This window comes from Capricornis sumatraensis, chromosome 6, assembly GCF_032405125.1.
Source record: "Capricornis sumatraensis isolate serow.1 chromosome 6, serow.2, whole genome shotgun sequence".
NCBI classification, from domain to species: domain Eukaryota; kingdom Metazoa; phylum Chordata; class Mammalia; order Artiodactyla; family Bovidae; genus Capricornis; species Capricornis sumatraensis.
Window position 1 is genome coordinate 56,266,619 of NC_091074.1, and position 24,255 is coordinate 56,290,873.

General features: G+C 36.5%; 1 protein-coding gene across 1 annotated transcript in view; it reads left to right on the top strand.

Annotated features, from left to right (window-relative positions):
* Positions 1–19,205, top strand: part of C6H9orf85 (chromosome 6 C9orf85 homolog) — a 62,637-nt gene extending 43,432 nt beyond the window's left edge. Inside the window, exons 3-4 of the mRNA XM_068973588.1 lie at positions 18,460–18,573; positions 19,064–19,205. Of these exons, the coding sequence (XP_068829689.1) occupies positions 18,460–18,573; positions 19,064–19,205 (256 nt within the window). The remainder of the gene's footprint in view (positions 1–18,459; positions 18,574–19,063) is intronic.
* The last annotated feature ends 5,050 nt before the right edge of the window (positions 19,206–24,255 follow it).

The following is a 24,255-nucleotide window of genomic DNA, read 5'->3' on the forward strand; positions in this document are numbered from 1 at the left end:
AGAGGCTCTTTAGTTCCTCTTTGCTTTCTGCCACAAGGATGGTGTCATCAGCATATCTGTGATTCTTGATCTTTCTCCTGGCAATCTTGATTCCAGCGTGTGCTTCATCCAGCCGGCCATTTCTCATGATGTACTCTGCATATAAGTTAAATAAGCAGGGTGACAGTATACAGCCTTGACGTACTCCCTTTCCTATTTGGAACCAGTCTGTTGTTCCATGTCCAGTTCTAACTGTTGCTTCCTGACCTGCATACATATTTCTCAGGAGGCAGATCAGGTGGTCTGGTATTCCCGTCTCTTGAAGAATTTTCCAGTTTGTTGTGATCCACACAGTCAAAGGCTTTGGCATAATCAATGAAGCAGAAGTAGATATTTTTCTGGAACTCTCTTGCTTTCTCGATGACCCAGTGGATGTTCCCAATTTGATCTCTGGTTCCCCTGCCTTTTCTAAAACCAGCTTGAACATCTGAAAGTTCACGGTTCATGTACTGTTGAAGTCTGGCTTGGAGAATTTTGAGCATTACTTTACTAGTGTGTGAGGTGAGTGCAATTGTGTGGTAGTTTGAGCATTCTTTGGCATTGCCTTTCTTTAGGATTGGAATGAAAACTGACTCTTTCCAGTCCTGTGGCCACTGCAGAGTTTTCCAAATTTGTTGACATATTGAGTGTAGCACTTTTAGGATTTGAAATAGCTCAACTGGAATCCCATCACCTCCAACAGCTCTGTTCATAGTGGTGCTTCCTAAGGCCCACTTGACCACACATTCCAGGATGTCTGGCTCTAGGTGAGTGATCACGCCATTGTGGTTATCTGGGTCATGAAGATCTTTTTTGTATAGTTCTTCTGTGTATTCTTGCCATCTCTTCTTAATATCTTCTGCTTCTGTTACGTCCATACCATTTCTGTCCTTTATCGAGCCCATCTTTCCATGAAATCTTCCCTTGGTATCTCTAATTTTCTTGAAGAGATCTCTAGTCTTTCCCATTCTGTTCTGATGTCTCTATTTGCATCGGTCACTGAGGAAGGCATTCTTATCTCTCCTTGCTATTCTTTGGAACTCTGCGTTCAAATGGGTATATCTTTCCTTTTCTTCTTTGCCTTTAGCTTCTCGTTTCTCTGTTATTTGTGAGGCCTCCTTAGGCAACCATTTTGCCTTTTTGCATTTCTTTTTCTTGGGGATAGTCTTGATCGTCATTGTGAGTTTCTATTATTTGTCCACGAAGGGTGGAGTAGCACAGCTCACTGTTTACGAAAGTACCTAGTCATCTCATGTGAGAGTATTGTAAGTGGAGCTGAATTATCATAAAGGTTAAAGTCTAATAATAAGACCAGGAAATGAAGGCAGTACCAGAAAAGTTGTGGCAGAAAGTCTATTCCAGAAATACTAAAAATATCAGATCAGTTCTTTTCCAATTGATGTTTATTGTCTAGATCAGTGGTTCTCAAAGCTTTTGTTCTCAGGACCTCTTTCTTTATATTGTTAAAAATTACTGAGGACCCAGATAGCTTGATTTATGTCAGCTTTTATGCATTATATCTAATGGTATTTATTAGATATAATGATATTTATTGTTTTAGATATGAAAATTGAGACTTGAAAATAATTATTTTATAAAGAATGTGAATGTAAGCAACCATTAAAGGTTAATGTCATGTTCCTAGTGCAGGTTGGAAAAGAATTTCCAGACATGAGACAGAATGAGAGGGAAATAAAGTTCATTAGAATGGGAGACACTGTTAGAACAGCAGGCCAGCTCAAGGGAGAATTGACATTGAACAGTGGTCCTTAGTCCACTTTTATACCCATGGTTCAGGGAGTGGGCTAGGGGTCTTGCGGGTTATTTGCTGATTGGATGAGGCATATATACTGGGTGGGGGAAGAAGGGGAAGCCTGTGTGGGTTAGGAGGGGAGACAGGTTATACTGCTCAGAAGGACATGAAATCTCTTAATAATTACAACATGGGGGAGGGAAGGATGAAAAGGGTCTGGTTTTTCTGTTCCTGCATTCCAAGACCCTTCTTGGTTTTATCTGCTATTTTGTCCTTGGGTCACCACATTTAATACTAATAATTTTTTATGAAAAATAACTTTTGAAACAAAAATATTAGTGAGACAAGTGGCATTGTTTTATATATTTATGAATTTCATTAGTGTCTGACTAGTAGAAGGAAAATGAAGCAGTACATTTTTAAAATAGTGTAAGTAAATATCAATGAAAGTAAAAGAGGAGAATGAAAAAGTTGGCTTAAAGCTCAACATTCAGAAAACTAAGATCATGGTATCTGGTCCCATCACTTCATGGCAAATAGATGGGGAAACAGTGTCAGACTTTATTTTTTTGGTCTCCAAAATCACTGCAGATGGTGATTTCAGCCATGAAATTAAAAGATGCTTACTCCTTGGAAGGAAAGTTATGACCAACCTAGATAGCATATTAAAAAGCAGAGATATTACTTTGCCACCAAAGGTCTGTCTAGTCGAGACTGTGGTTTTTCCAGTGGTCATGTATGGATGTGAGAGTTGGATTGTGAAGAAAGCTGAGCGCCGAAGAATTGATGCTTTTGAACTGTAGTGTTGGAGAAGACTCTTGAGAGTCCCTTGGACGGCAAGGAGATCCAACCAGTCCATCCTAAAGGAGACCAGTCCTGGGTGTTCATTGGAAGGATTGATGCTGAGGCTGAAACTCCAATACTTTGGCCACCTCATTCAACGAGTCGACTCATTGGAAAAGACCCTGATGCTGGGAGGGATGGGGGCAGGAGGAGAAGGGGACGACAAAGGATGAGATGGCTGGATGGCATCACCAACTCGATGCATGTGAATTTGGGTAAATCCAGGAGTTGGTGATGGACAGGGAGGCCTGGCGTGCTGTGATTTACGCGGTTCGAAAGAGTCGGACACGACTGAGTGACTGAACTGAACTGAATGGAAGTAAATATTAATAACCCTTTCCAGATGATTATAGAAATTCATCTTTGGTACAGCATAGAATCTGAAACCATATCAGTAAACACTTCTTATACTAAAATCCACTGGTGTGTCTTGCCAGTTGATCTTTCACCCATGCATGGTTTTGTAACATCATGCATTTTGCTAGTTTGGAAAATACTAATTCATTTTAATTATACAGATCTTCCAAATGTTGCTGTGTTGTATTATGCAGTTTAAAATGTTGTGTTGATAATGGAAGGATGTCATTTAAAAGTGTGGGTTTTTCATTTTTGTTGTTGGTTTGTGGAGGTGACAAATACAGTAATTACTAATACAGTTTGGTGTGCTGTCTTTGTTCTTGCTAAGTTTCAGCACTTTTAGTAACTATTATTAAAAATGAGACTCAAAGAAGTTAAAGTGACTTTCAGTGATTATATGGCAAGGGTATGTCAAAGCTGGACTAGATCTAGTTCTCTTGCTTCCCAAATCAAAATGCATAATAATTTCTAGTATTTACAGTGATCTTGAAAATAAAATTTTATCTCTTGAATTTTACCCTTAAATGGATAGTAAACATTTTTTAGCTTTTATTTTCTTTTATCTTCTTTCTAAGGGCCAGGGTGACTGGCCCTTAAGGAGAACCATTGCCCTTCCTTTCTTATGGGGTCCTTCTTATACCCCACCAATGGAAAATTCTCTGAAGGGATGGTTAATTTTTAGCTTGTAGTTGAGTCCTGTAGCCGGAGGTCTGGTATCTGGTGGTCTCACAGCTTTGAGAAGATAGGCGCACCAGTGGGAAAACAGAATGTCATTTGAGCAATTTGGTCAAACTCAAGGATCACTGGGATTTTATTCTTAGTTTGCAAGGTCAACATACTGAGACATCTTATCAGTGAGACCCCACGTGGGCCCTATCAGCTAGTGGTTCATAGGAGTGGTTCATAGGAGTAACCTGTGGTTTTATTTGACCAGGTTCCACTAAAATGGTTAGTTGTGGTGTATGCATGGACAAGATTTATTGTTTCTGGGAATTGTAGTCCATGAAAATATGAAAAGAAGACCAAGCCACCATTATTTTAACTTCTCTGCAGTTCTCTTAGTAATGAACTCATAAAATATTCAAAATATAGCTATTTTCAGGGGAAATTAGGTAAAATTTATATTTAGGTCAATTTCAAGTTTTTCCTTACTACTCGTTTTGTAGGAAAAAATAGGAGTGATTGTCTAACTTACAGGTGTTTTTAAAGATGTTTCAAGATACTGCACAAGTTCTATGACAACTTGGAATGTATATCTTTTATCATTAAAATAATTTCTAAACCATCTTGTGCTTAAGATCAAGATTCTTAGGCTGGACAAATGTGACGTTAGAAGAAGAAAAAAGCTGAAACTCAAATTACTTTCACATCTTCTCTCTACTCCCCATGAAGACATAAAGCCTAGGTTAAGAGGTTTGAAAGCAAAGGGGCACAAAGATCTCAAGTCTGTGATTGAGAAACTTGAAGGTTGTAAACATATAAAAAAGGTATATAATTTATCTTTCAACAAACATTTCACATTTATGAAAAGGAAACATTTTAAAAATGTGTCTATGTGTGTATTTCCTTATAAGATAGGTAGATTTATATTCACTAGCCTAACAACCTGTTTTTCCGAGTGGATTTAAATTTAAAAGAGCATAATTGCTTGCAGCAACAAAATTCCTTGTCTTTTCAACCAGCTTTGAGGATATTGGAAAATTCACCTATCTAGGCAGTAGTACTTTGATGTGGTTCAAGAGTTCTCAAGTGCTTAGGTGCATAAGAATTTCTTGAGGAGTTTGTTAACGGACAGATTCTTGGGACCCATCCCCAAGATTCTGATTATGTAAATAACGGGTGTAGCAGAGGGATCTGCATTTTAATAAGCTATGCCAGTGTTTGAGCCAGTGCCGAAAGTCACTGTCTTGAGGATTAGATGGGCCGGAGAGTGTAGAGTCTGCTCTCTTTTTACTCTGGATTCCAAAACAGGATATCCCATTTTTGAGCCTATTTTACATGTAAATTTTAACATTAACAGTTCTATAAATACAGTTTTATCCTTGAATTAGCAATTTGAATACTTAAGGATTAGTTTACCCCCGGAGTCCCTGTTATAAAACAGCATATTCATAGAAATGAATTTCTTTGAAGCCTCAGAAGAACCTAACCAAAACAGTTGCTTTAAAATTATTTTAAAAACTTTAAAAAATTGAAGCCAAAAAATACTGAGATATTTTTCTAGCCCATTTATATTGGTAGGACTTTGTATGTATTGTAATAGCATGAAATTTTAACCTAACTTTTATTTCAAAGTAATTAAGTAAAGCTGTTTGGAAAGTCAAAACACAAGCATATCAAATAATTTAGCAAACAATTTTCAAAACTATTTTCACTTTGATTGTGAAGACTTTTTAATTCTAATTTATATTCCCCAGAGCTCTAACATGCAGTAAAATATACATGTTATAATAAACAGTGTTAAAAAACAAAATTCAACTGAGTGACTTTTAAAGATTTTATTGACTTTGTCTCACTTAGAAGATGGAAAGGATCTGTGAGGAACTGTAGAAAATGAAAGGCTTTTGTAGGTAGAAAGGAATGGTAACAAGAAAGTCACACTAGACAGAAAAGCAGGTTGGTTATTGCAGAGTCACTTTTCTTTAGGGAATAACAGGGGTCTTATCAGGCTGAGTACCTAGCTTGTGCTGATCAGACAATTTGTGATTGATTTAAGGGGCTTCCCCAGGTGGCTGCAGTGGCAAAGAATTTTCCTACCAGTGCAGCCTACTCAGGGGACATGCGTTGGATCCTTGCATAGGAAAGATCCCTTGGAAGAGGAGATGGCAGTACACTCTAGTGTTCTTACCTGGACAATGCCATGTACAGAGGAGCCTGGTGATCCATGGGTTCACAGAGTCAGATATGACTGAGCACGTATTCAGGATTGGTTTAAAATTACATTTCTGGGAGAGCCAAAACTGAAATTAAGTCTCAGTTTGATGATTTGGGGGGCTTCCCTGGTGGCTCAAATGGTTAAGAATCTGCCTGCAGTGCAGGAGACCAGGTTTGATCCCTGGGTCAGGAAGATCCCTTGGAGAAGGAAATGGCAGCTCACACCATCATTCTTGCCTAGAGAATCCCATGGACAGAGGAGCCTGGTGGGCCCCAGTCCATGGGGTTGCAAATAGTCGGACACGACTGAGTGACTAACACTTCGACTTTTGATGATTTGGGGCTTAGCCTAACTAAGTCTATATGGGGGCCAGTTGTTTTGTTTTAACAACAGTTTTGTAAGTTTTGACAAATGAATGCATTTGTGAGACTGACATCACAGTTAAGATACAAGACAGTTCTGTCACCCCCAAGCATTCCTTTATGGCACTTGGTATCCTGCTACCTCACTCCCAGGTCCTGGCAAACACCGATCTGTTTTCTCTCCCCATGCTTTTGCCTTCTTGCAGAATGTCATATATAGGAATCACATAGTATATGGTCTTTGAGGCTGACTTCTCTAACTTAACATAGTGGATTTGAGATTCATCCACATTGCTGTGTAAATCAGTGGTTGGGTCTTTTTATTGCTAAGTAGTATTCCTTCAGGATGTATCAAAGTTGTTCGTCTGTCCCCTGGCTCATGGTCATTTAGGTTTTGCTAGTTTTTGGTGATCGTGAACTATCCTGCCATAAACATTCATATGCAGGGTTTTGTGTGAATGTATAGTCTCATTTCTCTTGAGTAAATATCTGGTAGTTGAGCTCACTGGGTTTATGTTAACAGTATGTTTAGAATAAATTGTCTAACTAGTTTCCATAGTGGCTGTATCATTTGCATTCTCAATAGCAGTGTGTGAGAGCTCCAGATGTTTAGCATCCTTATCAATACTTAGGATTGTCAGGGGTTTTTTTTCCCCCCTTGAAGTCTTGTTTTGTTCTTTTTGAACCATAAGTGTGAATAGCACTATCTCATTTTGATTTTAATTTGCATTTTTTGATCACCAGTGATGCTAATCATCTATTCCTGTGCTCATTTTGCATCCTTATCTTTTTTTCTATACATATATTTAGCTCATGTTTTGATTAAGTTGTTTTGTTTCACTTATTACTGAATTTTGAGAATTCTTATATATTATCGGTGCAAATCATTTATCAGATATGGGTTTTACGAATATTTTCTGCCAAATTCTGACTTATGTTTTATCCACTTAAGAGTATCTTAAAGTGGAGAAATGTTTTATTTTGGTGAAGATCTGTTCCATTTATCAGGATTTATTAATTATTATTTTCTTGTAGGTAAAAAATCTTTGGTTAGGATCACAAATACTTTTTTTTACTGTGTTTTCTTCTATAAATTATGTAATTCTTGGTTTTATATTATGTTTATGGCCCATTTTCTGTTAATTTTATGTATATTCAACTGCTCTGTGGTCATTTGTTTAAAAGTGTCTCCTTTCTCCATTGAATTCCCTTTGTACTATGTTGAAAATCAGTTGAGTATATATGTTAGAATCTGTTCTGTCCCACTAATAATCTGTGTGTCTATTTTTCACCAGTACCACACTACCTTGATTACTACAGCTGTAAGTTAAATCTTGAAATCCAGTCTTAAGAGTGTTCCCACCTTCTTTTTCTTTTTTCAAAATTGTTTCTGCTAATATTTTTCCTTTGCTTTTTCTTGTAACTTTAGAATCAGCTTGTCAATTTTATTTCTAATACTTTTTTTGTATATTCTGTTAGATTTTCCTACATAGACAGTGATTTTTTTAAAAAATGAAGACATGAAAATTCCCTGGTGGTCTGGTGGTTTGAACTTGGCACTTTCACTGACATGGCCTGGGTTCAATCCCTGGTCAAGGAACTAAGATCCTACAAGCTGCATGGCATGGCCAAAAAATAAATAAATACATTTTTTTAAGTGATAAAAAATGAGGACAGTTTTATTTCTTGCTTTCCAATCTCCTCCTGCCTTCAGTCTTTCCCAGCAACAGGGTCTTTTCTAATGAGTTGACTCTTCTCATCAGAAGGCCAAATTATTGGAGCTTCAGCTTCAGCATCAGTCCTTCCAATGAATATTCAGGGTTGATTTCCTTTAGGATTGATTGGTTTGATCTCCTTGCTGTCCAATGGACTCTATAGAGTCTTTTCCAGCACCACAGTTTGAAAGCTTCAATTAAGTTTTGTCAGATACTTTTTCTGCATCCATTTAGATAGTCATGTGGGTTTTCTTTTAGAACAATGATTAGATGAGGTAACATTTATTGATTTTAATATAAAATCAACCTTTATGCACTTGGATAAACCCCACTTGATCATGACTGTATCCTTTTTACATATTGCTAGATTTGATTTGCTAACTCAGTTTCAGACCCATTCTTATTACCAATAGTCTGAAATTTTTTTATCTTGATGTTAGGGTCTCATCAAGTGAGTTGGGGATTGCTTCTATTTTGTTTTCTGGAAGCAGTTGTATACAGTTAGTACTATCTTTTAAATGTTAGTACCTCAGTTCAGTCACTCAGTCGTGTCTGACTCCTAGCAATCCCATGAACCACAGCACGCCAGGCCACCCTGTTCATCACCAACTCCCGGAGTCCACCCAAACCCGTGTCCATCGAGTTGGACATCCAGCCATCTCATCCTCTCTCGTCCCCTTCTCCTGCTGCCCTCAATCTTTCCCAGCATCAGGGTCTTTTCAAATGAGTCAGCTCTCCACATCAGGTGGCCAAAGTAATGGAGTTTCAGCTTCAACATCTGTCCCTCCAGTGAACACCAAGGACTGATCTCCTTTAGGATGGACTGGTTGGATCTCCTTGCAGTCCAAGGGACTCTCAAGAGTCTTCTCCAACACCACAGATCAAAAGCATCAATTCTTAGGGGCTCAGCTTTTTTGTATGTTCCAACTCTCACATCCATACACGACTACTGGAAAAACCGTAGCCTTGACAAGACGGACTTTTGTTGACAAAGTAATGTCTCTGCTTTTTAATATGCTGTCTAGTTTGGTCATAACTTTCCTTCCAAGGAATAAGCATCTTTTAATTTCATGGCTGCAATCACCATCCGCAGTGATTTTGGAGCCCAGAAAAATAAAGTCAGCCACTGTTTGCCCGTCTGTTTGCCATGAAGTGATAGGACTGGATGCCATGATCTTAGTTTTCTGAATGTTGAGCTTTAAGCCAACTTTTTCACTCTCCTGTTTCACTTTCATCAAGAGGCTCTTTAGTTCTTCTTCGCTGTCTGTCATAACGGTGTTGTCATCAGCATATCTGAGGTTATTGATATTTCTCCTGGCAATCGTGATTCCAGCTTGTGCTTCCTCCAGCCCAGCATTTCTCATGATATACTCTGCATATAAGTTAAATAAGCAGGGTGACAATATACAGCCTTGACATACTCCTTTTCCTATTTGGAACCAGTCTGTTCCATGTCCAGTTCTAACTGTTGCTTCCTGACCTGTATGCACATTTCTCAAGAGGCAGGTCAGGTGTTCTGGTATTCCCATCTCTTTCAGAAGTCTCCACAGTTTATTGTGATCCACACAGTCAAAGGCTTTGGCATAGTCAGTAAAGCAGAAGTAGATGTTTTTCTGGAATTCTCTTGCTTTTTTGATGCAAAAAAAAATTTGATCTCTGGTTCCTCTGCCTTTTCTAAAACCAGCTTGAACCCTTACAAATAGCTGTGAAAAGAAGAGAGGTGAAAGGCAAAGGAGAAAAGGAAAGATATACCCATTTGAATGCAGAGTTCCAAGGAAAAGCAAGGAGAGATAAGAAAGCCTTCCTCAACAATCAATGCAAAGAAATAGAGGAAAACAATAGAATGGGAAAGACTAGAGAGCTCTTCAAGAAAATTAGAGATACCAAGGGAAGATTTCATGCAAAGATGGGCTCAATAAAGGCAGAAATAGTATGGATCTAACAGAAGCAGAAGATATTAAGAAGAGGGCAAGAATACACAGAAGAACTGTACAAAAAAAATCTTCACGACCCAGATCATCACGAAGGTGTGATCAGTCACACTCAGCTAAAGCCGGGCAACCTGGAATGTGAAGTCAGGTGGGCCTTAGGAAGCATCACTATGAACAAAGCTAGTGGAGGTGATGGAATTCCAGTTGAGCTATTTCAAATCCTAAAAGATGATGCTGTGAAAGTGCTGCACTCAATATGTCAACAAATTTGGAAAACTCTGCAGTAGCCACAGGACGGGGAAAGGTCAGTTTTCGTTCCAATCCCAAGGAAAGAAATGCCAAAGAATGCTCAAACTACCACACAATTGCCCTCATCTCACACGCTAGTAAAGTAATGCTCAAAATTTTCCAAGCCAGGCTTCAGCAATATGTGAACCGTGAACTTCCAGATATTTAGTAGAATTTACCAGTAAAGCCATTTGTGCCTAGAGTTGTCTTTGTTGGAGAGTTTTTAACGATTATAAAGTTTTTCTTGAATGGCTAGAGGAGTTTTTAGTTTATCTGTTTCATCTTAAGCAGGTTTTTGTACTGTCTTTCCAGAAATTTGTCCATTTCAATAAAATGGTTGGATTTATAGGCATAGAGTTGTTAGTACATTTTTCTTTTTCTTTTAATATCTGTTGTGTTGTTCCCTTTTATTTCCTGAAATTGGTTTTTGTATTTGCTCCTTTTTTATCTTGGTCTGTCTGGTTATATGTTTATGAATTACATTAATCTTTTCAAATAGCCTGCTTGGAGTTTTATTGGTTTTCTTTTTTTTCTGTTTTTCAGTTTCATTGATTTCTGTTCACATCGATATTGCTTTGAGTTAATTTACTGTTCTTTTTTTGTTTTCTTAAGGTGGAAGTTTGGATAGTTCTTTTGCTTAATATAAACATTTAATTATATAAATTTCCCCAGAATGTCTTTTTAGCTCTATTCCATAAATTTTGATGCTATATTTCATTATTATTGAATCAAAACATTTTCTAATTGCTCTTGAGACTTCCTCTTTAACCTATAGGTTATTTAGAAGTGTTTTAATTTCTGTATATTTGGATATTTTCCAAATGTTTTGCTTATGCCTGGTTAATTTCATTGTGGCAAAAGAGTACACCTTATATAAACTTTGGGTTTTGTTTCTAATTCATTGATGTTGGTGTTATAATTCAGAGTAGAATCAATTTTAGATTCTGTTCCATGTGTGCTTGAAGAGACTATATTGCTCTTGTTAGGTGGAGTGTTCTATAAATGTCAGTTTGATTGATAGACTCTGTCAACCAGGTGTTGTATAGTTTTACTGCTTTTTGTCTACTTGTTGCTTCACTTATAAAGAGAGAAGCATTGAAGTCCACAGTTTTAATTGTGGATTTCTCTGTTTCTCTTTTTGGTTCAATGGTTTTGCATCAGTTATCTCAAACCCTGTTTTTAGGTGCATGAAGAAATATTTAAGATGTTTCATGCTTTGGGAAAATTGATTCCTTTATTGTTATGTAATAGTCTTTCTTAAACTTAACAATTTTTTTTCCTTTGCTTTGAAGTCTGTTTCAGTAATAATGTAGTTACTCCAGCTTTCTTCTGATTAGTGTTTGCATGTTTTGTTTCATTTTTTTCCTTTCCTTCTGCTTTTAACTGTATACAGGCATATCTCAGAGATATTGGGGGTTTGATTCTGTGCCACATCAGTAAAGGAAATACTGCAATAAACTGAGTCACATGAATTTTTTGGTTTCCCAGTGCATATAAAACTTAATTTATATTAAGTATGCAGTAGCGTTATGTCTAGAAAAATCAGTGAGCACTTTATTTTAAAAATACTTTATTTTAGAAAATGCTAACCATCATCTGAGCCTTCAATGAGTCATAGTCTTTTTGCAGTAGTAACATAAAGATTACTCATCTTAGATCACTGTAACAAATATAATAATAATAATTTAAAAGTTGAAATACTGCAAGAGTAACCAAAATGTGACACAGAGGCACAAAGTGAGCAAATATTGGAAAAAATGATGTCGGTAGACTTGCTCAACAGAAGGCTGCCACAAACCTTCAATTTGTATAAATAAATAAATGCAGTAGCTGAAAAGTAAAATGAGATGTACCTTTTTACGTTTAAAGTAGATTTCTTGTATCTTGTATCTTTCACTCCATTTTTTTTATTTCTAATATTTCCATTTGACTTTTTAAAAACAGATTTTTTAAGGTTTAATTCACATACTGTATAGTTCATCCATCTAAAGTACATAGTTTAGCAACTTTCAGTATGTCATAGAGCTGTATAACTCAATTTTTTTTATAGCACATCAGTTTTTTAACATCTTCTCATCTCAGAAAGAAACATACCCGTTAGGATTCAGTCTCCATTCCCTCTCCCCAACACCAACATTCTCCCCTCTCTTGTTTTCTGTCCCTGTAGATTTACTTATTTTGGACATTTCATGTAAATAATCATATAATATCTAGACTTCTTTGACTGGTTTCTTTCACTTAGGATTTTTTTTTAAGCATGTTGTAACATTTGTCGGTGCTTAAATTTATTAATAAATAATGTTCCATTGTAAAGATATATATTCTTAATTATCCATTAATCAGTTCATGGACATTGGATTATTCCCACTTTTTTTGACTGTTACAATTAATGCTGCTATGAACATTGATGTACAAGTTTTTGTGTGTGTATGTTTTTTCAGTTCTCCTGAGTATGTATTTACAAGTAGACTTTCTGGGTTATTTGATACTTTTATATTTATAACTTTTAGAGGAACTGCCAAATTGTTTTCAAAAGTGACCATACCTTATTATTTCCTACCAGCAATGCAAGAAACCCAATTTCTTCGCATCCTGACCAATGCTTTTTTTGCTCTTTTTTTTTTTAATAATAGTCATTTTGATCAGTGTATCATGGTTCCTCCTTGTGGTTTTGATTTACATTTCCCTGATAAGTAAAGATGTTGAGAATATTTTCATATGCTTATTGGCTATTTATGTAAAACTTTTGAGGAAAATATATTTTCAGATTCATTGCTTATTTTTAATTGAGTTATCTTTTTGTTATTGAGTTATAGGAGTTTTTAGTATATTTGAGATGCCACTTTCTTATCAGATATGATTGCCAAGTATTTTCTCTCATTCAGTAGGTTTTCTTCTCACTTTCTTGATTGTATCCTTCGATGCAAAAAAGTTTTTAATTTTTTAAAAATCGAAGTATAATTGATATATAACATTGTATTAGTCTCAGGTATACAATGTATTTTTATACATTACAAAATGATCACCACAAGAAGTCTAGTTAATATCTGTCATCATACGTACTCACAAACATTTTTTTCTTATGAGAATTTTTTATGATTTACTTTCTTAGCAGCTTTCAAATATGCTATATAAGATTATTAACTATAAGGACTTCCCTTGCAGACCAGTGGTTAAGACTCCATGCTTCAATGCAGGGAGCCTGAGTTCAATCCCTGGTTGATGAACTAAGATCCCCCACACACACCACAGCCAAAATAAATAAATAAAATTTAAAAATAATATTGACCATAGTACCATGCTGTGCATTACATCCAATGACTTCTTTATTTTGCAACTCAAAGTTTGTGTTATATTTTGTATCTAGCTTTGTACCTCAAAGCTAGGTATTATATTTATTTATTCATTCATTTATTCATTAAAGATTTTACATACAAGTGAGATCATATGGCTTTTGCCTCTGTCTGACTTATTTCCCTTAGCTTAATTTCCTTAGGGTCTGTTCATGTTGTTACAAATGACAAGATTTCCTTCTTTTTTTTAAGGCTGAATAGTACTCCATTGTATGCACGTGTGACAGTACATTCATGTGTGTGTGTGAGTGTATGTGTATATATTACATTTTTTAAATTCATTCATCCATCAGAAGGGTATGTGTATATATTACATTTTTTAAATTCATTCATCCATCAGAAGGGTATGTGTATATATTACATTTTTTAAAATCATCCATCAGTGGGCACTTGGGTTATTTCCATTTCTTGGCTATTGCAAATAGTGCTGCAGTGAACCTCAGTTCAGTTCAGTCACTCAGTCATGTCCGACTCTTTGCGACCCCATGAATTGCAGCATGCCAAGCCTCCCTGTCCATCACCAACTCCCGGCGTTCACTCAGACTCACATCCATCGAGTCCGTGATGCCATCCAGCCATCTCATCCTCTGTTGTCCTCTTCTCCTCCTGCCCCCAATCCCTCCCAGCATCAGAGTCTTTTCCAATGAGTCAACTCTTCACATGAGGTGGCCCAAGTACTGGAGTTTCAGCTTTAGTATCATTCCTTCCAAAGAAATCCCAGGGCTGATCTCCTTCAGAATAGACTGGTTGGATCTCCTTGCAGCCCAAGGGACTCCCAAGAGTCTTCTCCAATACCACAGTTCAAAAGCATCCATTCTTCAGTGCTCAGCCTTCTTCACAGTCCAACTCTCACATCCATACATGACCACAGGAAAAACCATAGCCTTGACTAGATGGACCTTTGTTGGCAAAGTAATGTCTCTGCTTTTGAATATGCTATCTAGGTTGGTCATAACTTTTCTTCCAAGGAGTAAGCGTCTTTTAATTTCATGGCTGCAATCACCATCTGCGGTGATTTTGGAGCACAAAAAAATAAAGTCTGACACTGTTTCCCCATCTATTTCCCATGAAGTGATGGGACCAGATGCCATGATCTTTGTTTTCTAAATGTTGAGCTTTCAGCCAACTTTTTCACTCTCCTCTTTCCCTTTCATCAAGAGGCTTTTTAGTTCCTCTTCACTTTCTGCCATAAGGGTGGTGTCATCTGCATATCTGAGGTTATTGATATTTCTCCCGGCAATCTTGATTCCAGCTTGTGTTTCTTCCAGTCCAGCGTTTCTCATGATGTACTCTTCATATAAGTTAAATAAGCAGTGAACTTGGGGGTGCATATATCTTTTCACGTTAGTATTTTTGTTTTAATACCCAGAAGTAGAATTGCTGTCATATTGTAGTTCTGTTAATTTCTGGATTAACCTCTATAATGTTTGCTATAGTGGCTGCATTAATTTACAATCCCACCAACAGTGTATAAAGGTTTCCTTTTTTCCCACATTCTCACCAACATTTGTTATTTCTTGTCTTTTTGATTATAGGAATTCTAACAGGTGTGAAGTAATATCTCATTGTGGTTTAGATTTTCATTCCCTTGATGATTAGTGTTATTGAGAATCTTTTCGTGTACCTGTTGGCCATCTGTATGTCTTTGGAAAAATGTCTGTTCAGATCCTTTGCCCATTTTTTCATCCTTTTTTTTTTTTTTTTTGCCTTTTGACAATATGAGTTCTTTGTATATTTCTGTTAGTAACTCCTTAATAAATACATGACTTGCAAATATTTTTCCCATTCTGTAGGCTGCCTTTTTATTTTGTGTGATGTTTTCCTTTGCTGTGAAGAAGCTTTTTAGTATGATACAGTCCTTGTTTATTTTTTATTTTTTGACTTTATTTCTAAATATGATTTCAAAAAAAATTCTAAAATTGATGTCAAGAACTTTCTGCTAGTTTTCTTCCAGGAGTTTTAAGATTTTAGGTCTCACATTCAAGTCTTTAACCCATTTTGAGTTAATTTTTTGTGTATGGTGTGAGATAGTGAGATAGTGGTGTGCTACTGCTAAGTTGCTTCAGTTGTGTCCGACTGTGTGTGACCCCACAGACGGCAGCCCACCAGGCTCCCCCAGCCCTGGGGTCCTCCAGGCAAGAACACTGGAGTGGGTTGCTATTTCCTTCTCCAGTGCATGAAAGTGAAAAGTGAAAGTGAAGTTGCTCAGTAGTGTCTGACTCTTAGCGACCCCATGGACTGTAGCCCACCAGGCTCCTCCATCCATGGAATTTTCCAGGCAAGAGTACTGGAGTGGGGTGCCATGTGTATGGTATGAGATAGTGGTCTAGTTTCATTCTGTTGCATGTGGCATTCTTTTCCCTGTCCAGTTTCCAGTACTGTTTATTGAAGACACTGTTCTTCCCTTATATTTTTGGCTCCTTTTTGTAAATCGCTGCTGTTCTGTGCTAAGTCACTTCAGTCGTGTCTGACTCTTTGCAACCCCATGGACCATAGCCTGCCAGGCTCCTCTGTCCAGGGGATTCTCCAGGCAAGAATACTGGAGTGGGTTGCCATTTCCTACTCGAGAGGACCTTTCTGACCAGGGATTGAACCTGAGTCTCTTGGATCTCCTGCACTGGCAGGTGGATTCTTTACCACTAGCGCCACCAGGGAAGACCACATATGAGTGGATTTATTTCTGGGCTCTCTATTCCATTAATTTATGTGTCTGATTTCTATGACAGTGCCATACTGTTTTGAAACTGTAATATAGTTTGAAATCAGGAAGTGTGACACCTGCAGCTATGTTCTTCTTTCTCAAGATTGCTTTGTCTATTTTGGGCCTTTTGTTGTTCCATCCAAATTTAGGATTTTTTATTTAGGTGAAAAATATCATTGAAATTTTGATGTATGGCCTTTTAAACAATATTACATGCATATACACAAAACATCCCAACCAAAAGCAACAAAATACTCTTCTCAAGTGTCCATGGAATATTCTCCACAAAATATTGTTTGTTAGCTCACAAAACAGGTCTTAAATTTTTAAGATTGAAATCATATATATGAAGTATTTTTTTCTAACCACAATAGTTTGAAACTAGAAGTTAATTGTAAGAAATCTGGAAAATTCACTGATTTGTGGAGAATAAACAGCATGCTACTGAAAAAACCAGTGAGTCAAAGAAGAAACCAAAAAGAAATATAAAAAATACCTTGAGAGAGATGAAAAGGCAACATACCAAAATTTATGGGGTACTTCAAAAAATAATTCTGAAAGGGAAGTTGCCAGCAATAAATGCTTACATCAAGAAACAAGAAAAATCTTAAACAACTTAACTTCAACTTCTAAAGAAACTAGAAACAAAGAAGAGATGACTTCTAAAATTAGTAGAAGAGACAAAATAACAAAAATCAGATTTGAAATAATTATAATTAGAAATGAAAAGACAACGGGCAAGATCAGTGAATCTCAGAACTGGTCATTTGTAAAGATAAACAGGCAGACCTTTAGCTAGAATCATCAAGAAAAGAAAAGAGAACTCAATCAGAAGTGCAACACTGCAACAGATACCACAGAAATACAAAGGATTGTAAGAGACTATGGGGTACCCTGGCTCAGATGGTAAAGAATCTGCCTGTAATGCAGGAGACCTGGGTTCGATCCCTGGGTGGGGAAGATCCCGTGGAGAAGGAAATGACAACCCACTCCCAGTATTCTTGCGTGGAGAATTCCATGGACAGAGGAGCCTGGTGGGCTACAGTCCATGGGGTTGCAAATAGTCAGACACAATAAAGCAACTAACAGTTTGACTTTCATGGCAAATTGTTTGCCCACAATTTGATGACCTATAAGAAGTGAATAAATCCCTAGAAGCACACAACCTGCCAAGACTGAATCATGAAGTAAAAATCTGAAAGTTCAGTTACTAGTAAGGAGATTGAATTTAAATAAAAAACCTCCTAACAAACGAAGGTCCAGAACCAGATTTCTTCACTGGTAAATTCTACCAAACATTCAAAGATAAAATGATCCAGTCCTTCTCAAAGTCTTCCAAAAAATAGAAGAGGAGGAAATTCTTCCAAGCTCATTTTATGAGGCCAGCATTACTCTGATACCAAACCAGACAATGATGCCACAAGAAATGAAAATTACAGGCCATTATCGCTGATGAACAGAGATGCAGAAATCCTCAATAAAATATTACCAGAAATCCTCAACAAAATATTAGTTAACTAAATTTACCAATACATTAAAAAAGTCATTTAACATGATCAAGTGTGGAGTGTATTCCAGGGATGCAAAGATGGTTCAGATTCCTCAACTCAATCAATATGATATGCCACATTAATAAAATGGAGGGTGAAAATCATATGCCACACTAATAAAATGGAGGGTGAAAATCATATGCCACACTAATAAAATGGAGGGTGAAAATCATATGACCCTCTCAGTAGATCCAGAAAAAGCATTTTATACAATGATATGATAAAAAAAAACCTCACAATGGAGTGGATATATAGGGAAAGTTTCTCAACATAATAAACACCATAAATGACAAGTAAACAGCTAATATACTCAGTGGTGAAAACTGAAAGCTTTTTTTTTAAGATCAGGAACAAGACAAGGATGTCCCCTCTCACCACTTTTATTCAAAATAGTGTTGGAAGTACTAGCCATGGAGGTCAGAGAACAAAAAGAAATAAAAGGAATCCAAATTGCAAAGGAAGCAAGACTGTTAATATTTGCAGGTGACATTCTTTACAAGCTTTAAGAAAGTAGATAAATGTTAAGTACTGTTATTTTGAGTTGTCAACCATTGTCTAGAAATGCTATATAATTAAACTCAAGTGACATATGAGAGAAATATCTTAAGAGTTGGAGGCTTCTCAGCTATACAGTTAGCCACACCCCCTATTTCACTAAATAAATCTTATACAATTAGTAAAAATTAAGATTTGATTTTCTTTTCCATTTTTAGTGTTAAATGTTTACAAAAGACAGTGAAGGATTCTTATCATATAATGTGTAGACCATGTGCCTGTGAACTTGAAGTCTGTGCCAAGTGTGGAAAGAGAGAAGACGTGGTTATTCCGTGAGTATTTCTTTTTATGTTTGCGATTTATTCTTTTAGTAAATGGTGTGTGAATTTTCTTTTAAAGAAACATTGAGTAGCTCTGAGAATCTTAAGATACAGTATATCACAGTAATGTAGACTTTTTCTACCCAATAGGAAAAAAAAATCTTAATTAATTATTCAGTGTTTCTATCATTATAATAAAAGCAAAACATCATTTTTAGGAAATTAAAATATTTATCTGTGAGAGCCACATTTATTATATATTACAAAAGAATTATTCATTGTATAACTTCTTTAATGGACAGCATGAATTAATTTGCTTAATCATGCTTTATTGACAGCAGTATTATAATTGGTTGGCTCTTCAATTAAGTTCATCTTCAAGGATCTTTTCCTCTTTATTCATTTAAGCTCTTATTAATCAAGAAGTGTAGTGTAAAAGTCTTTTCAGTCTACCTAAACAATGCAATCTTGAGAAATAAGAGTTTTTTTCTTCCATCTTTAGGTTTAATAAAGAACCAGAGAAGACAGAAAATGTTGAAAATAATTTATGTTCCAGCCATAGAAGAAGCTGCAGAAGGAATGAAGAAAATGATGATTTAGATTTTGATATTGATTTAGATGACACAGAAGAAGAAGACAAATAATATAATGCTATTAAAAGTCAGTTTTAAGACATGAAATTCTGACCATCCTTTAAAAATTTTGTTTTCCCTCTTTATTTTCGGCTGTGCTGGGTCTTTGCTGTTGTTCGGACTTTTCTCTGGTTGTGACGAGTGGGGTCTTTTCCCTAGTGCCAGTGCTCAGGCTTCTCACTGCAGTAGCTTCTCTCTTGGAGCATGAGCTTCAGTAGTTGACGCATGTGGGCTCTAGAGCACAGGCTCAGTAGTTGTGGCTCATGGACTTAGTTGCTCCCCAGCATGTGGGATCTTCCCAGACCAGGGATCACACTCTTGTCTCCTTCACTGGAAAGCAGATTCTTCACCACTGAGCCACTAGGGAAGCCCTCGGAACATCTTTGAGAGACATGGTAGTGCTTAGTCACTCAGTCACGTCCAGCTCTTCGCGACCCCAAAGGCCTGTAGCCCGCCAGGCTCCTCTGTCCTTCAATTCTCCAGGCGAGAATACTGGAGTGGATTGCCATTTCCTCCTCCACAGGAATCTTCCTGACCCAGGGAACAAAAATTGGTTTCCTGTGTTGCAGGCATATTCTTTACCGTCTGAGACTTTGAGGGTTTAAAAAAATGTGGAATCCTAGTAAGAATATTGGAAAAACCTATAGAAAATACATGGACAGTATGAATTGTGTATGATATTTGAATAATGATAAAACTTTTATCCAGAGGTTTCTTATATTTTAAAGTAGCATATGCTAGTGTATCTGCCAAAATGAGTATTGGAGTATCATATTGCAGTTTATGAAAATTATTGAGAAGAATACACTATCCAGTATCTAACTAAACAAGATTCAGAACTGATGGTTGTATAAGAACTATCTCATGGAAAAATAAAATGACATTCTTATGTTGCTAGCCTCAAAAACTGGTCTTAAGGAGGTATCTTTTGATAGACTGATCTCAGGTAAATATCCCAAATTTTAAAAAGCCTTCTTGCTTATGCTTGGTTATTACAAAGCAAAAAGTTTATTATTTTTAATAGTAATATTTAACAAATCAATTCAGTCACTCAGTCATGTCCGACTCTGCAGCAAACTCTTTGCAGTCTTGTCCGACCCATGGACTGCAGCAAACCAGGCTTCCCTGTCCATCACCAACTGCCAGAGCTTGCTCAAACTCAGATCCATTGAGTCGTTGATGCCATCCAACCATCTCATCTTCAGTTGTCCCCTTCTCCTCCTGCCCTCAATCTTTCCCAGCATCAAGGTCTTTTCCAATAAGTCAGTTCTTCGCATCAGGTGGCCAGAGTATTGGAGCTTCAACTTCAGCATCAGTCCTTCCAATGAACATTCAGGACTGATTTCCTTCAAGATGGACTGGTTTGATCTCCTTGCAGTCCAAGGGACTCCCAAGAGTTCTCCAACACCACAGTTCAAAAGCATCAGTTCTTTGGCACTCAGCTTTCTTTATAGTCTAACTCTCACATCCATACATGACTACTGGAAAAACCATAGCTTTGACCTGATGGACCTTTGTCAGCAAAGTAATGTCTCTGCTTTTTAATATACTGTCTAGGTTGGTCATAGCTTTTCTTCCAAGGAGCAAGTGTATTTTACTTTCATGGCTGCACTCACCATCTGCAGTGATTTTGGAGCCCAAGAAAATAAAGTCTGTCACTGTTTAACAAATACATAGCAATTTTTCTTTGAAAGTGTTTTTATGTATTTTATTACATTATTCTTACATTTTTCTCATGAAATTTACATACAGAAAAAATGCATAAAATATATATAGTTTAATAAATAAAGAAAAATCATCTTTCTATTTTGAAAATGCACAAACCTAAAGAGTAGCAACGTAGTACAATGAACCTTTATATACTCTTCACTTAGATTCACAGTTAACATTTTGCCACACTTTCTTTATATTTGTATAGATACATGTGGATATATTTTTTATTTGCTGACACAGTTGAAAATAAGTGTCAGGCACTGGTTTTGAAGTTTATGTGAGCAGACTTATACTATGCCTGTTCGTTTATATCTGTTCTTATTATTATGAAATTTGTGAGACTGATCCATGTTGTTGCAAGAGCTCTAATTTGTTAGTTTTACGTTAGTGTTTTTCTATTGTTTTTACATACCACAATTTATCCCCTCTAATAATGAAGGACATTTGAGTTATTTAAAAATTTTCCTATTAAAAACAATACTAAGTGTTTCTTGGTATAAATGTCTTATTTCTTGGTACATTTTCTAAGTATGTATTTGAAGATTGAAATGTTTCTTGGTGTACTTGTTTCTCACTACCGTCGACTCAAAAAGTATAGTCACAACCTGAAAGTACAGTTATTTTATTTGGTGATAATGTTTAGGACTCTAAGCCTGGACGACAGCATCTTAGTAGCTCTGAGAAAACTGGTCCAAGGAGGCAGGAGGGAAGTCAGGCTATATACAAGTTTGCAACAAGGAGAGCAGGTAGTCTTGAACATCAAAGATCAGGTATCACTAAGGAATTTAGCATTCTCTAGAAAGGTGCAAGCCTCGGGGCTGACTGAATTCATTCCTTTCATATGCACCTCAGATACCTGGGCCTATCCTGTCCCCATCCTGTCCCCTAGTTCATCTTGCTTCTTGCATTTCCCCAGCTCCTCAGCAGTCACCCTGGGGGTGGCATCATCCTCCTGATCACAGCTTGGAGTGTTCGCATTCACTTTTGGAGGCCCGAAACCACTGACGGCTGTGGCATTTCTTATTGATTAATATGACAGGGAATATTTTCGTTTCACACTACATTTTCTGTTAGGTATATCTAGCAGTGGTAGAGGACATCAGGTATATGCATCTTCACTATTACGTGTGCTATGTAATGCTGTCTCTCCAGAAGGATTATTACCTCCCTTCCCTCTAGCGGCATATTAGAGTTCCTGTGCGACGTTTCCAGCACTTGGTATCATACTGTTAACATTTCTGTCGGTTTAATGTGTGTGTGCAACATATGCCTTCGTCTTATTAATTTGTATTTCTCTAATTACTAATAAGCTTGAGCCCCCTTCAATGTTTATTGACTATTGACTTTTGGATAATAGATGATATTAAGGAATTGTTTAATTAATGGTAAAGCATGATAATTTATTTGAGAAATACATATTGAAATATTAAAGGGTAATGGTCAATTTACTTTAAAATATTTAGGATAAAAAAGTAAAGATACAGAGAACATTTCAGTGGTATCAAAACTATGTTACTTAGGAATAAATTTTAAAACATTCAAGAACTCTTGACAAATCAAAATCTTATCAAGACATTAAAATTAAATGGAGACATAAATGGAAAAAGAAAAATAAATGAAAGGAGATCTCATGTTTGTGATATAGAAGCCTTTAAGTTTATAGTCTACAGAAATTTTTTCTACCATAAATTTGTGTGGCTTACCTTTTGTTTTGTAAATTTGTTTTCTGAACTGTGTAACTTTTGTGGTTAAAGAGCCCACTTAATTATTATTAGACCTAGCATAAATTCTTTCTCATCTGAATAAGTTATTATTCCTCAGATTACCTTCTGAGAGAGAAGTTTAACAGCATCACCTAGTGACATATACTAATGTCTGCATTTCATTCTTTAATGCTAGGAAAAGTTTTATTTTTTTCAACAGACAGAAATTTGTTACATTTAGGTCATTTACTCTTTAGGTATTATCCTTTCTAATCTAAAAATTATTCTTATTGGATCTAAATCCTGGCTCTGCCACTTACTCTAGCTGTATGACTTGACACCAGTTAATCTTTCTGTGCCAACTAGGAAAGCACTGAACAACTGATATTATTATTGCTACTGTGATTTTTGTATATATGTATTAGTAATGAATTAGTAATTATTAATTGAAATGAAATAATTAGTAAATAGTAATGAAGATGTCAATTTGGTGGTTTGCTTACATTCTTCAAAAGAGTTATATATGTATTCCATATATACATATATAAATATCAAATGCAGAATGTTAGAAGGTAAAAAGTTCTATGGAAGAAAGGCATGGTAGGGTGATTGGAAGTCTAAGGGCACAGATGGGGTGGGAGTGAGGGTGCACAAGTGGATGGAAGTGTTGATTTTTAAATAAGGTGCCTAGAAAACCATGTTGGGGAACAATGTTCTAGGCAGAAGAAACAGCCACTGCAGAGCCTCTAAAGCAAGGCTGTGCCAGGTGTGTTTAAGGAACAGCAAGGAAGGAGTTATTAAGTTGGAGAGTTGAAAGAAGATCAGGAAGGAAATGGGAGGTCATATTATGTGCAACCTGCTTTTCTTTGTTTTTCAGCCGTTTGATTTCTCAGGTATGGAATTTTTTTAGTTTTATTGAAGTATAGATAGTTTATAATTTACACTGTTGTGTTAATTATATTCTTTTTCATATTCTTTTCCAGTACAGTTTATTATAGGATATTGAATATAGTTTCCTGTGAAAAGGATATGTTGCTAGTATGCCTTTATTTATTTTTTTGGCCATGAGACTTGCAGGGTCCTGTGCTTCCTGCAGTGGAAGTGTGGAGTCCCAACCACTGGACTACCAGGAATTTCTTCTAGTATACTTTTAAATCCACCTCAGTTCAGTTCAGCCGCTCAGTCGTGTCTGAATCTTTGTTATCCCATGGACTGCAGCATGCCAAGCTTCCCTGTCCCTCACCAACTCCCAGAGCTTGCCCAAACTCACGTCCGTCAAGTTGGTGATGCCATCAACCATCTCATCCTCTGTCAACCTCTCCTGCCTTCAGTCTTTCCCAGCATCGGGGTCTTTTCCAATGAGTCAGTTCTTTGTGTCAGGTCAGATACTGAATTTTGCAGTTCCAAATGTTCATTTCATTCTTTTTCTAAATGTTTAAAAACTGAAATGTTCTGTGCTACCTCTCTTCTACATATTTTTCTCTATTTTTTAAATGATTTAATCACAGTTACTTTGAAGTCCTTATTTTTTCTTGCTTTTATTGATTATTTTATCTCTTGGTTATTGGTCATTCCTCCCAGCTTTGCACATCTAGTAATTTTTATTGTATGCTAGCAATTGTAGATGGCACATTATAGACTTCTGA